The 15,408-nt window shown below is 31.8% G+C and overlaps 1 protein-coding gene and 1 pseudogene across 1 annotated transcript; one reads left to right on the top strand and one right to left on the bottom strand.

Annotated features, from left to right (window-relative positions):
* The first annotated feature begins 7,844 nt into the window (after positions 1-7,844).
* Positions 7,845-11,771, top strand: LOC18050323 (flavonoid 3'-monooxygenase). Its single transcript, XM_024189673.1, has 3 exons — positions 7,845-8,538; positions 8,685-9,134; positions 11,084-11,771. Exons 1-3 carry the CDS (start codon positions 8,080-8,082, stop codon positions 11,723-11,725), a joined length of 1,551 nt encoding a protein of 516 aa, XP_024045441.1. The 5' UTR covers positions 7,845-8,079; the 3' UTR covers positions 11,726-11,771.
* Positions 11,772-12,288: 517 nt separating this feature from the next.
* LOC112100319 lies at positions 12,289-15,213 on the bottom strand (annotated as a pseudogene).
* Positions 15,214-15,408: the final 195 nt, after the last annotated feature.

Below are 15,408 nucleotides of genomic sequence, written 5' to 3' on the forward strand. Positions count from 1 at the left end.
CTTATGCTTTTATAATAGTCAAATAAGTTATTTTCAACTACTCTTTTATTTATATTTATTCTAAATTAAATAAATCACATGAATAGAAACTAAATAAAAAATAAAGCATTAAAAACAAGAAATATATGTTTTGATATGAACAAAAAAATTAATAATAAATTTTTTTTATACTTATTTATTTTGTGAAAATTTTCTTATAATAAATATATAAGAAAATTATTAGTCAAATGATAAAAAAATTATTATAAGAAAACTTGAATGACAAATAAAAATTTATTATAAGATAAATAATAAAATATTTTACCTATACTTTTTACATTTAATTTTAAAATATTTATTATAAGAAATGTTCACAAAATAAATAATTATAAGAAAAAAATTTTGTAAATAAGAAGAAATTTATGTTATTTTTTCTTAGTAGAGTCTCCTGTTCTTTCTATGATGATCCTTCCATGTCGGAGGAATTATTTTTGTAAATAAGAAAAAAAATTTATGTTATTTACAACAATATTTATTTAATTTAAATTTATTTTTACTGTTATTTTCATTTTCTAACTGTTGACAATTGATCACGCCGTAAAAAATTTAATGGTGGTCTTTCACTTATTTGTGTTCATTTATTTTGTTTTCATTTATTTCATTTGAAAAATTTGAGTATTGGAGTTTTGTCCATAACCCATGGGTAAACCATACCCAAACCATAATGAAATGGTTTTCTTCATAAAACCCACATTTAACCCATTTTCATGATTTACCCAACCCAAACCATTTAATTTGATTTGAGTTTGGATAAACCCATGGGTCGTGGGTTTATGCCCACCCCTATATGGCCCTATGTCCTTTTAATAACTTGTGATCTATCGTTATTCCCCGTGGATGCTTTACCTTTGTGATCATTGCTAGGGGCAGAGCTCATTTTACTCCTCCATGAGTCCTGTATATGACGTTCTATTGTAATAACTTTTCAAATAGAAGTTCTTTAAATAGAGTTTTTAGAGTTATTTATAGATTTTTTACCAAAAGAATTTAATTTGTGATGTTTATCAATGAAAATAAAGCACACAAATTGTATGTGAATTAGGTTATATAAACTAAAAGATTAAAAAACAATGCATTAGAGTCGGTTTTTTTTTTATCTTATTCCTAATTAGAAAATTATATATAATCCTTATTTAGTGTACACGTTCTTTTTTTTTTTTTAATGCGAACACATTATTAAATCATACGTTTTAATAAAATAAATATATTATTAAACCATGTGGGTTAATAGTATGTCTATATTTAAAACTATAAGAGTGTTGGCATATGAGAATAATTATATAAATTTTGTTAAGTTATAATCAATATAACTTACAACCAATGCAAAACATGCAAAAAAATTATAAGATTGTGGTGGAGCCATTGACATATCATAAGGATGATTGTAACTTAACAACACCCTAAGTATACAGACATATGTATAAACCTAGGGGTACTTTCGTCATTGTAGTGAAAGGAGTGCTTTGGTCATCGCCAAAGTTCAATCAGCCACTATGCATGCTCTTTTGCTGGAAAACAGAAAAAGTTCAAATCTGTGGACGAGAATCTTTACGAATATTGATCACTAAGTCATTGACTGCGGTGGAAAAGAATCATTAAATTTTGTACAGAGGAGGAGGTTGGTGTCGTGTGTGAATGTGATTCATTATCACGACACGGATTGCAAGGTTGGTGCCTTGTGTGAATGAGATTCACGACACGGATTGGGAGGTTGGTGTCTTGTTAGATCTTCTTTTGAAAATATGAGTAAAGATATTCTAATTAAAAAAAAAGATCCGGAAGATCTGCATGATTTAAAACTTTTAACACTGTCTATCTATCACGTGGTCATAGATTGTGGTGGAGAAGGAACATAAATCTAGCGTAAGTTGCATGACACTTGTTTCGTCCATTCATTTGTTGCGGTCTTCTAAATGTCTTTAAAGTTCAGATCTGAATGATTTAAGTCCGAAGGACGTACGTGTGCAGTGTTGGCCATCCATTTTCCGATCTCGTATCCTTTCCACTTTTTCAGGATTGCAACTTGTGCCAGGAGCTTGTTACGGTACATTCGCTGTTAGGTACACGCTCACACGCGCAGGAGAGAGAAATTGCTTTCCAAAATGCACCCTTGGTACCTTAGCCATCTCCGCCAAATAATTGCAAACGTGAAAATCACTTTACTCACTCAATTGTGTTTATTGTGGTATTGATTACGCATCATATTAAATCTAGCATATTGTTATGTTATATAATCACGTAATATATATAGTTATATACTAACCGTTAAATGAAAATTTAACTGTTATAAAAAGTTAAAATAATAAAATAATATTATTTTCTTAACCATTGAATGGAATTTAAAAATTGCTACATAATTATATATGTTACATGATTATATAATATAACAAAAACCTCTAGATTAATCCATTATGATATATATATATATATATTCAAATTCAGAATTTTAAAGTACGAGATCGTACGGAATAATATATAAACTATGCGGTTTAAGCGCTTGAAGTTTTAAACCTTTAAAACTTTGTAATTTTAAATATTTCTCAGACTTTTCACGCACTTTAAGATTTCGGATCTAAAAAACTAATATATATATATATATTATTTAAATATATTAATCAATATATAATTTTTATCAAATAAATATGAAATATTTAATATAAATTATATTAAATAAGTATCAAATGAATTAATAAATTGTGTTGGGTTTAAATTTTAATATTTTAAAATGTATAACTGAATCTATTATACTCTAAAAATTACTTTTAATCATCTATTATTTTTGAACGCTCATTTATTAAATCTAAAAAATTAAATTTTATTTTGTACCCTCTTTCAATGCCCAAAAACCCTCAATTGAACTACTTAAATTAATTATCTTTATTTACTCGACACACTTATAGAAATACTCAACTCATCTTAAACAAATAAAATAAAATAAAGCACACAAATTGTATGTGAATTAGTTTATACTTTAATAATTCATTTAAAATAAGGATCTCCCTATCTTACATGCATGTAACTTAGAATTAGCCTTAAAATAAAGATATTTTAAGTAAGTAAGATTATAATTTCCGCTGATTTTCTTTCAAAGTAATTTCCGCAGGTATTACTAATGACTACAGTTTAAAATAATAGGAGATAAATGGATTACGGATGAATACTTTTACCAACACAATTTCATTTAAAAAGAATTTTCTAACCTAACGGGGGAAATTTACCAAATTAGCCATAATACTTTAAGAAATTACAAAACTAACCACACAAGTTTTTTTTATATCAAAACTAGCCAAACAACAAACTTTTAGACCACAATATCCCTGTCAATCTCACCCAAAGCTCACCAAAACCTGTAACTCACCCACACTTCTCACCAAACGAAAGCACCATAGAGAGCCAAATCAGAGACCATCATCAGCGAAAATCTCACCGGTATCCTGTTCAACAACACCAATTCCACCAAAATCACGTCTAATAGCAATCAAAATCTCCAAGATCAACAATTGAAGTTCAAAAACCCTAGGTTAGCAATTTCAAACACATGCTTTATATTGTTCTTATGTTGTGTTGTGGTTGTGTGTTGTTGTGATGGTGGTGGTGGTGGTGGTGGTGGTGTATTGTCGGACTGTGTTGGCGGCAATATGTTGCAATGGGTGCTGACCAATTCGTAAAAATTCAAAATTTTTGTGCGACAGGTGCCCGTCGCACCAAATTTTGTGCGACATGTTCCCATCACACAAAATTTTGTGCGACAGGTTTCTGTTGCACCAAACCTGTCGCACCAAATTTTGTGCGACAGCTTATATGTCGCACAAAAAATCATGTAATTTAGGCTATTTTCTGGAGATCATAATTTAGGCTAAATATATCCATTTTTTATATATAATAAATCGTTTCGAAACTTGCAACGAAACAAATCAAACCCACAATGTGTAACCACATTTGTTATGTTTTTTTTAAATATTTTGTAGGTTTAATGGATTCAGTTGTGCTTCAATTGTTTTACAACGGTTGGTGGGAGACGTTGGCGGATGGGTGTATGGAGTACTTAAATGTCAATAATACAGTTTTTCTAATTCGAAAATATTGTACGTTTGATCAGTTTCTGGCAAGAGTTTATGATCAGTTTTTGGCAAGAGTTTCTGCCAAGAGTTTATAACCGGAAGAGGTGCAAGAATCTCATTGTGTCGAGTCAAAGCTAATTGTATCGTTTTAAATTCTTATGTATTTTCAGAACATATTTTTTACTTATTGCACAATTATATATAACAACGTATTTAATTTCAATTATATTGCAAATTTATTATTTCAATTATATGTAAAAAAAGAAAAGTTTTGTAGACACCAATAATAATTATAAATACAATCGTCTAAAATCCAATATCATTATTACATATCGGCACCACAATATCCTAAAGGCCAATATCACCATTAAATATGTCCACAACAATTTTCTTCCTAAAGTACTGCCATTGGCCACTAGTAAAATTGAGTATGAGCCCGAACATAAAATACATCGTGATCATCAACATAAAAACGCCGCAATCGCCACTACCAGGCTCTTATTGCGACACACCCTTACATATTTTGACATTCCAAGGGTCGACATTCCACAAGTCATGTCGGACGTTGTAAAATCCGATATCTTCTAACTATCGAGGGAATATGACTTCAAGTGGCTTGAATTTATCCTTGTACGTTTTATCATCACGAACCGCCACCAACGAGTCATAAATCCACACATTTTTCTTGCGAAGGTCCACTCGAGCTACTATCCAATGATCGCCGCCCAGATTCACAGGAATGAAAACCTACATACATTAATTAATGCAAGTTAATTATTATGTTTAAGATCTTAAAAAAAATAAAAACTATCTTGAATTGTGTAGCTATTCTAACCATATTGACGTCTGTAAAACGTTTCGACATGATTTCTTCTCGTCCATCAATATAACTATTAAAGTTGTATCTATTTCTATTTTAATAGTTATAAACTCTTGCCAGAAACTGATTAAACGTACAATCTTTCTAAATTAGAAAAGTTGTATTATTGTCATTCACGTACTCCATACACCCATCCGCCAACGTCTCCCACCAACCGTTGTAACACAATTGAAGCACAATTGAATCCATTAAATCTACAAAATATAAAAAAAAAACATAACAAATATGGTTACACATTATGGGTTTGATTTGTTTCGTTGCAAGTTTCGAAACGATATCTTATACATAAAAAATATATATATTTAGCCTAAATTATGACCTCCAGAAAATAGCCTAAATTTTGTGTAATATGATTTTTTGGTACGACGGGAACTTGTCGCACAAAATTTCAGATTGTGTAATATGATTTTTTGTGCGATAGATAAGCAGTCGCACAAAATTTGGTGCGACGGGAACATGTCGCACAAAGTTTCAGATTGTGTAATTTGATTTTTTGTGCAACGCTTGCTTGTCGCACAAAATTTGGTGCAACGGGCACCTGTCGCACAAAAATTTTGAATTTTCACGAATTGGTCAACACCCATTGCAACATATTGTCGCCAACAAAGTCCGATAATACACCGCCAACACCACCACCACAACCACCACCACAACAACACACAACCACAACACAACACAAGAACAATATAAAGCATGTGTTTGAAATTGCTAACCTAGGGTTTTGAACTTCAATTGTTGATCTTGGAGATTTTGATTGCTATTAGACGTGATTTTGGTAGAATTGGTGTTGTTGAACGATAACTTTAATTTTTTTTTTCAATGAGTGTGTTTTGGTATTTAAAGTAATTATATTATATTTATTAATAATAATTTATTTTTAATAATAAATTACATTATAAATAATTTTTAAAAGTATTCAAAACAACTTTTAGCGCGCAAAAAGTCCCACCTAAAATATATATGTCTACTGCAATAAGATATATGTACACTATTAAAGTAGTTTAAAATGTATTTAGAATTTTAAAAAATATAACCCTACATAAATATTCATTTTCTATAAATAATTATATCATTAATTAGGTAAATAATTCAAGTACTTAAAAGATAATTTAATAAAAAAATGTGTTAATAATCGTTTTAAATTTAATAACTGAAACTTATTTATTTATAGAGAAATTATCATTGCACAGCTTTTCTTTTGCCTTATGTATATCCAACCACCACAAAATTCTAACATGTTCTCTGCACCACCTTTCTTTTAAAATTTGTATCAATTAGCCACTTTTGCACTAACACCGTTAAATAATTTAAACGAAATGATAATTTTATCCCGACATAAACTAAGAGATTATTTTATCTTCTAAAAGCTTTGAAAATGAAAAAAATATAATTATAAAAATACCCCTACATTTAATAAAGAAATAAATCCAAAATAGAGGTGTTCAATTGATTTTTATTAAATTTAGATTTTACAAAATTTTAATAATTATTTTTATTAAAATTTTATAATTTTGCAAAATTTTAATAAAAAATTAACTGAATTTATTTATTTATTTAAAAAATTACAATTTTGCAAAATTTATTAAAATAACTGAATTTATTTATTAAAAATAAATCCCAAAATCTTAATAATTTAGGGGATTTTTAGTAAATCCCAAAATTTTGTAATTATTTTTATAATTATAATTTTTTATTAAAGTAATTTTTATTAAAAATAAAAAATTCTAATTTTTAGATTTATTTCTTTATTAAATGTAGGGGTATTTTTATAATTATAATTTTTTTTTCAAAGCTTTTAGAAGATAAAATGATCTCTTATTAATAATGGAGGGTTTCATAATCATTTTTTGAACCTAAGGAAGTGTTTGGGTCACTTACTCTCTATATTAGTCAATCCCTTCAACTGTCATTTAAAAAAAATTAATAAAAAAAAGATAAGATTGGCGATGTGAGCATCACAAATCCACAATGGAGTTTTTTTTTAACTAATTAAGTATCAGGTTACTGTATTATACAGAAATATATATAACTGTTATGACAACAGGTCATTGCACTGATATTTACAATCAGATATATATACATGGAACTTACATTATTACATTTTTATTCTATAAAGTACATGTCCAACCAAATACCCCTCATGGAGGAGGGATATCTTTACTGCATTCGTATTTCGTAAGGGAGAAAGACGTTATAAGTAGTTTCCACACAATTATATTTAATTGAGGGAGGTTGAGTCCGTGGAGACTCGAATCATTACCCTCATAGTCATGCTTGACTTTAAGGACAATGATTCACTACTGAACTATAAGCCCAAGTGAAATCCACAAGGTAGTTAGGTGGGTTTACGAAGAAACAATTAAAAAAATTAGACTGTTTCAATCGGCAATCCACCATTGTCCTATGTAACAAAAGATATGATTATTTAAACGCATCAAACTATTCATTAAATTCATGTATTTAATAAATTTATTCTTAAATTTTTTTAGCCTTCTAAACAGAGCTCTTAACCGTGCTTCATGAGAGAAAATGCCATTTTGAATTGTTTTGTAAATTTTGCTTTATAAATTAAGACAGAATTTTTCAAACTAATTTGACAACACACTGACTCATGTCAACTAAAAAGTGTAAAATTTTTACTTGTCAAATGAGATTACCAAAGTGCCCACAATTAACTAATAGAGAACTAACGTTTGCAATTCGTTGGGGGTTTTTTTACTAATAAACGAACCTTCACCATTGTCCTATGTATATGACTTTCTATTGTAATAACTTTTCAAATAGAAGTTCCTTAAATAGAATTTTTAGAGTTATTTATAGATTTTATACCAAAAGAATTTAATTTGTTTGTTTATCAATGAAAATTTTAATTAAAAGAACAATAGCTCTCTACACATTACACTCGTTACCTAACATTCAATTTCAAAATCACTCGTGAGCTCGTAGCAAGCGTAACCACCACGAACGAGCTAGTCGTAGCAACCATGCAGGTAGTGTAAATACGTAACCGCCTTTCTATATATACGACACTCCAAGCAGCCCCTTGTGCGACTACTCGTACCATTTCTACGCTTTCTCTGGGAAACGAAACAAAGAGCAATGTCTACTTTACCACTACTGATACTGTACACATCACTTTTGGCAATTGTCATTTCTTTCCTTTTTAGCCTCCTCCGGAACAGACGCAGACACTCCTCCCACCGTCTGCCTCCCGGTCCGAAACCCTGGCCAATAGTCGGAAACCTCCCTCACTTGGGCCCTATGCCCCACCAATCCATAGCGGGTCTGGCCCGAACCCACGGCCCCCTCATGTACCTCCGGTTAGGCTTCGTTGACGTCGTCGTGGCCGCTTCCGCTTCCGTGGCGGCCCAATTCCTGAAGATCCATGATTCCAACTTCTCCAACCGCCCTCCCAACTCCGGCGCCAAGCACATCGCTTACAACTATCAGGACATCGTTTTCCGGCCGTACGGCCCCCGCTGGCGGATGCTGAGGAAGATCAGCTCCGTTCATCTTTTCTCCGGCAAGGCCTTGGATGACTACAGGCACGTTCGCCAGGTTAGTGTGGCGTTTTGCACCCACTTTCAATTTCGTCGTAGCACCATTGTCTATGCAATCCACGTTTTGGATGGGAAGCTTTCTTTTCTTCATAAATTTTTAGTTAATTTCTTATAATCAAATAATAAACTAAAAACGTGTTACAGGAAGAGATGGCGGTGCTCACGCGCGCGTTGGCGAGTGCAGGAACGGAGCCGGTGAACTTAGCTCAACGGTTGAACTTGTGCGTTGTGAATGCCCTAGGGCGGGTGATGCTAGGCTTCAGAGTGTTCGGCGACGGTACCGGAGGGAGCGACCCGAGGGCTGACGAGTTCAAATCAATGGTTGTGGAGCTGATGGTGCTGGCGGGTGTGTTCAACGTCGGTGATTTTGTCCCCGCCCTTGAGCGGCTAGACTTACAGGGAGTGGCACGTAAAATGAAGAAGCTGCACAAAAGATTTGATGTGTTTTTGAGTGATATCTTGGAGGAGCGCAAGATGAACGGTCGTGACGGAGGGAATAAGCTTACGGACTTGCTGGGTACCTTGATTTCGTTGATGGATGATGCTAACGGTGAAGAGAAGCTCACGGAGACGGAAATCAAAGCTTTGCTTTTGGTATGCTCACTCCCTTCTCTCTCTCTCTCTCTCTCTCTCTCTCTTTACTCTTAGATTTTTTAGTTTTTTTTAAATTTTTTAATTTTAATTTGAATTAAAATTAACATACTTTAAATATTTTATTGAGATATAGAATGATTCTATATCTCGAGTAAGTTATGAAAGTATAAATTAATAATTAATAATAAAATTAATTAATATTATATACATAACATTAAATAATTAATGAATATTTTTATTTAATAACTATAGTATTATTTTTTTAATTTATATTTAACGTTAATTTTTAACCATTTAACTGTATTTTATATAATAGAATTAATGATTGATTATAACATTCGTCAAAATCTGGAATTGCCTAGATAATGAGAAGGCATGAGCTAATTAATTAATAGTGTATCTTGTACTTGAATATAGACTCTTTTTTTTTTTTTTTTTTTGTTTAAACTGAAACTTACTTGAATATACATTTGAACTGCTTTTAATTATTAAATTCTCGGTTGCCTCTACGATTTCATCTGAAAACTAGTCTCTTGATGATTGAGTGAATTGCTATGAGATTGAGATTCTCTCTTGCTCTAATCATATACTAAGTAAATAATTTAGTTACTAATTGATAATTAATAAATAAAAAAAAGTAACATTACAATTGAAAGTTAACAATCTAATAAAAAGATATCTACAGATCGGAAGAGGATTATATTCCATCGCTATGATATCTCTTTATCAGACTGTTAGACTTTAAATTGTGCTAGCTGCTAGGGTACGGCGCTTGACGAAAAAATAGAACATTTTTGACTGTCAAATTCACGTGGAAGTCACATAATCACTTGTGATAGTTGGCGGGCGGTGGTTACACACAATCTTTCATTACGTTTGACTGTATCAGATATATTTTTAGTTGCATGAAGTTGATTTTTTAGATGAAAAATATAGGGAAAATATCCACCGTTCACATGTTTTTTACACTTTTTTCAAAAATACACAATTCCTTCATTTTTTGGTTGGAATCCACCTAAAGTTACATTTTTTTTTCACTTTTCCACTTCCGTTTGTAATCCGTTAAGAAAACTAACGGAAACTTTAAAAAATGACCATTTTATCCCCAAAACGAAAATTATAATTTCACCTTAAAAATTATAAAAAATAATCAGATTAAATCTAATAATTTTTTCCATCGGTCAATAAAGAAATTAATTTCACAACCATCAAATACATGTTTTTTTTAAAAAATATGTCGGTAATTAGAATGTTAAATTATAACAGTAGTATTAAAAATAGTCCAATCTCACAAACCATCAATTAAATTTAAGATAAGTAAAGTTTTATTATTCATTGAGTTATAATTTCTAGTAGTTAAGATTTTTTTGTACTTCATTAATGTACCAATAATGATATTCATCATTAAATCTTATTATTTTTGGCATTTTTTTAGAGTGAAATTGTAATTTTCGTTTTAGGGGTAAAATGGTCATTTTTTAAAGTTTCCGTTAGTTTTCTTAACAGATTCCAAACGGAAGTGGAAAAGTGAAAAAAAATGTAACTTTAGGTGGATTCCAGCCAAAAAATGAAAGAATTGTGTATTTTTTAAAAAGGTGTAAAGAATAGGTGGACAGTGGATATTTTCCCAAAAATATATTAATTGAATACTATTATTATAATTATTTGTTGTAAATGATTAATCCAACCACCTTTATAGTGTTTGTAGAGAATTATGGTCGATTAGATAATTACTGTTTTTGTTTTGCAACTTATATCCTATATTGATTAATTAAAGATAATGATTTCACCATAATCTCTCCCTATGAGTAGAGAAGAACTCTTTTCTTGTTAATTTATTATTCTAATTACAAGGTAATTTCATAAGTGCTCTGTTTATTAGGTCAGATATTTCTCTTTTCTTTGTTGTGAGAGCTTTATGAATTATATGACGTGTTATCATGCCGCAGAACATGTTCACAGCAGGCACCGACACGTCATCAAGTACTATAGAATGGGCCATTGCAGAGCTCATCCGGCATCCCAAAGTCTGGGCCCAAGTCCAACAAGAGCTGGATTCAGTTGTTGGCCGAGATCGACTGGTCACCGAATTGGACCTACCTCAGCTCACTTATCTTCAAGCCGTGATCAAGGAAATCTTCCGGCTCCACCCATCAACACCACTCTCGCTACCGCGAGCAGCTTCCGAAAGTTGCAAGATCAATGGATACGATATTCCGAAGGGCTCCACACTCTTGGTCAACATATGGGCCATTGCACGTGATCCGAATGAATGGGCCGACCCGCTGGAGTTCCGGCCGGAAAGGTTTTTACCCGGGGGAGAAAAATACAACGTTGATGTTAAGGGAAATGATTATGAGCTAATACCATTTGGTGCCGGAAGGAGAATTTGCGCTGGCTTGAGTTGGGGCCTGCGGATGGTTCAACTGGGGACTGCAACATTGGCCCATGCTTTTAATTGGGAGCTGCCCGGTGGGCTGAAGCCGGAGAAACTGAACATGGACGAGGCTTACGGGCTGACCTTACAGCGTGCTGCGCCCTTGGTTGTGCACCCAAGGCCCCGGTTGTCGCCAAATGCTTATCAAGCTTAGAGTTGAGGAAATTAAGGGCCCGTTTGTTATTGTTTCTGAATTTATATTTTTTGAGAATAAAAATAGTGTTTAAAAGTTGTTGTATCTCAAATTTAAATATGCGTATGATGTTATTTTTTATATCCTATATTTTAAAATTGAAAACAATAATATGTGTTTGGTAGACGCAATTAAAAATAATAAAAACATAGAATATACATTTGGTAATCACTTGTATTTTCTTGTTGAATAAAATTTTTTTAAGCTTAATTATTTAAGCACATTATAATCAGTTTTAGCTTAGCAAAAATAAGAAAAATGGCACTAGAAATGAACCCTAATCCGGGGCTAAATCTTTATCGACTTTGGTGTACATAATGAAAATAAATAACAAAAAAAAAAGAGAAAGAGGAAAAAAATTGATGATGAACAGAAACAAAATTCAAAAAATTTTATTTATTTTCTCTACAGTTCAATTACTCACTCATACATGGAAAGAAACAAAGGAGGCATCACCTTTTATATTCACAAGTTTGATATCTTGATGTTGCCTGCTTACTATAAGAATTGATGACATTCAAATCAAGTCACAAATTTAGCAAAATGTCTTTAATTTCTGTTGAGAAATTAACAAATAACACAAGTGTTTGGATTCTCTTCAATGCTTTGAACATGGTAATGAGTGGTTAAGTAAGGATTATAAGCTCGGGGTTTTTAATTAAATACCCTTTAATAGTTTCAAAATTATTGAAATACCCCCTCTCTTTTTAGTTTTCATGGATACCCTAACAAATGTGAGTAAAGTCGGAAATACCCTTAATGAATACATCAAATTCACTCAATGAATAGTCTTTATATTTCTTTTCTCATTTCTTTCACCCAACTCTATTTTTGCTGTCGATTCTTTCAAAATCTCTTAGAATCTCTCAAAATCTCTCATAACTTCTTACACAAATACAATTATGTATTCATTTCTTTAACACCCACTATTTCTTTAAAGGTGCATTGCTTATTAAACAACCCAATAAGGTATGTTAATGTTGTTGGGTTTTAAATTTTTTAATTTTGAGGAAAATTTAGAAATTTTCCTCACATTACAATGTTTTATTTTTACCATTTTTTTTATATGTAAAAATATATGCAATGTAGGTTGTTTAATTATTTTTTTCAGCAATATAACTTATTTATGGCGAAAATATTTCAAGTCATGCATTTTTTTGATATCGTGTACGTCATATAGTTAGTCATGTAGGTCGTGTAAGTAATATAGTCGTGTAGGTCATGTAAGAAATATAGTCGTGTAGGTCATGTAAGAAATATAGTCGTGTAGGTCATGTAAGAAATATAGTTGTGTAAGTTGTGTAAGTCGTGTAAATAATATAATCGTGTAGGTCGTGTAGGTCCTGTAGTTACTTATATATGAAATTTAATATTATTGTTTTTATTGTATTATCAGATATAGTTTTGGTACGTGTGCCTATTCTCTTCAATGGTGAATGGATTGAGCAAAATGATGAGTATAAGTTCAAAGGTTCCAAGGCTAAAGGGATAATGATACCACGATCGACAACATATGCCGAATTGGTGGAGAAGATAGCTGAAGTTATTGATATAGATACTTCGAAATTCGAAATCACAATGAAGTTCAACCTATGCCACCAGTTACAATTCAAACCAATGATGATGTAGAATTTTTTTAGATTCTAATTTAATTTCACTTCTTTTTTTTAATAATTTTCGTTGACATTTTCTGCATAGCAGCAAATATAAATTCTTAGCACAAATTAAGTCTTTAAAGAGCTAAATTAATCTAATGATTAATGGAAAAATTCGTGTAATTTTAAAATTACAATTAAACATATTACAGCAATTTAAAAAGTTTTTTTTTTTTTTATCTTCAAAGTGCTTTCTTCCTCTGGCCAAGCATACATGAGGAATGCATGCATATAATTAATCCATGAAATCAATTAAAAAAATCAACTATAGGAAATTAATGTAATGTTATACACATAACAACACCATTCGCAGTGATAAAATATTTCCACTCATAACTAGACATATCATGACTTACCATGGCTTATAATTGAAAATTAAGGATCTCTCTAACTAATGACATTTCACAAGGTAAAGATATATGCACCATTCCAATTTATTGTGAGCCTAATTAAACTAAATGTAATGTGTAGATTCTATTGACAAGAAACAAAATATGGAATTGAAGGTTGTGTAATTGAGTAATACAAGAAGATCGTGTAATTGTATAATATATGAAGGTCGTATAAACGTGCAATACATGATGGTCGTGTAATCGTGCAATACATGAAGGTCGTGTAATCGTGCAATACATGAAGGTCCTGTAATACACAATCTTGAATCTTATATAACCTTACATGACCAAATCTTGTGTTACATAATAAAATTATAATAAGCACAATCCATTAATTTTTCACAATTTGCATGCAGTAAAATGACTAGAAATTTGTTTTCGAACATGTTATGAGAGACCCACAACTAATTAATCTATTTTTTCAATATAAAACCCTAACTTTTTTTTTCCCTTGAATATTAACAAGAAAACTAATTACATGGAATTACTTGTCTCAACTAGTTACATTCTGACAATTTTGCAGTAAATGATCAACTCTTTCCGGCAATTATGTAGTGACGAACTATGCTTCACTTTCTTAGTTGTGGCAGCTTCCCTTCTCAGGTTTAGTTTGCTCGTGTTGAAGTTCGATTTACCATGTATGGAGAATGAATGTTTGTTTCGGTAGAAGTGATGCCGGTAAGGGAATTGCAGAGGTGATGCTGGTGAGGGAATTGCAGCAGATGAGTGTTTGTTTGCTTCAGTAGAGAAGAGAGAGGTGTTGTCCGTTGAGTTAAAATGTTTTAAAATGATGATAGCTTAGTAATTTTCTATTAGTTTTTAAAGGGTATCGATGAAAATTTTGGCAAAAACAGATTTTAGGGTATTGAGATAATTTTTGAAGTATGAAGGTGTACCGGGCGCAATTGGCACTATAAGCTCTGTAAGCTTTAACAAGCTCTAAAATAGGATCCGATGGTGGTACCGGTGCCGGTGCCGCTTCTTGCTTTTTCTCTTCCTCTTTCTTTTCTTCTTCTTTCTTGGGTTCTTTTTTGGGCTCTTCTTTCTTAGATTCCTCTTTCTTCTTCGGTTCTTCATTCTTCGGCTCCTCCTTTGGCTTCTCTGGCTGCTTTGCTGGCCCAATTAATATTATATTTGCCGGTCAATATTTTCTCAATTTGCTCATAACGTTTACAGGATCAACAGTTCCTATCACTCTCAATTTCTTCTCCTTCGTGTCCATGGCAATGGAATCGATCCCTTTTAAAATAGAAAATAATTATTGAGTATGGATTCTCAACATTCACCATTTTCCCAAGCAAATTAAAACCCAATGAATGCCAAATTCGATTGTACGCAAGCCTTAAAAAAGAAAAATATCAGCAACTCACATAACAAAGATGGAGCTGAGAGAGCAAAAGTAGTCAAGGTAGTTGGATAGAGCAACAGTGGTTGCAGCGAGATGGCGCACTAGCAGCGTCGGAGATGAAGCAGCAATGACGGCGATCAAGTGAAGCGGCAACGACGCCAGAGATGAAGTGCAGCAACCGAGATGGGCAAACTGAGAAAGAGCAGATCTGGAGAGAAAATGACAGAGAGCTTGCTGTTGTGTGTAGAT

This window comes from Citrus clementina, unplaced genomic scaffold (assembly GCF_000493195.1).
Source record: "Citrus clementina cultivar Clemenules unplaced genomic scaffold, Citrus_clementina_v1.0 scaffold_3, whole genome shotgun sequence".
NCBI classification, from domain to species: Eukaryota; Viridiplantae; Streptophyta; class Magnoliopsida; order Sapindales; family Rutaceae; genus Citrus; species Citrus x clementina.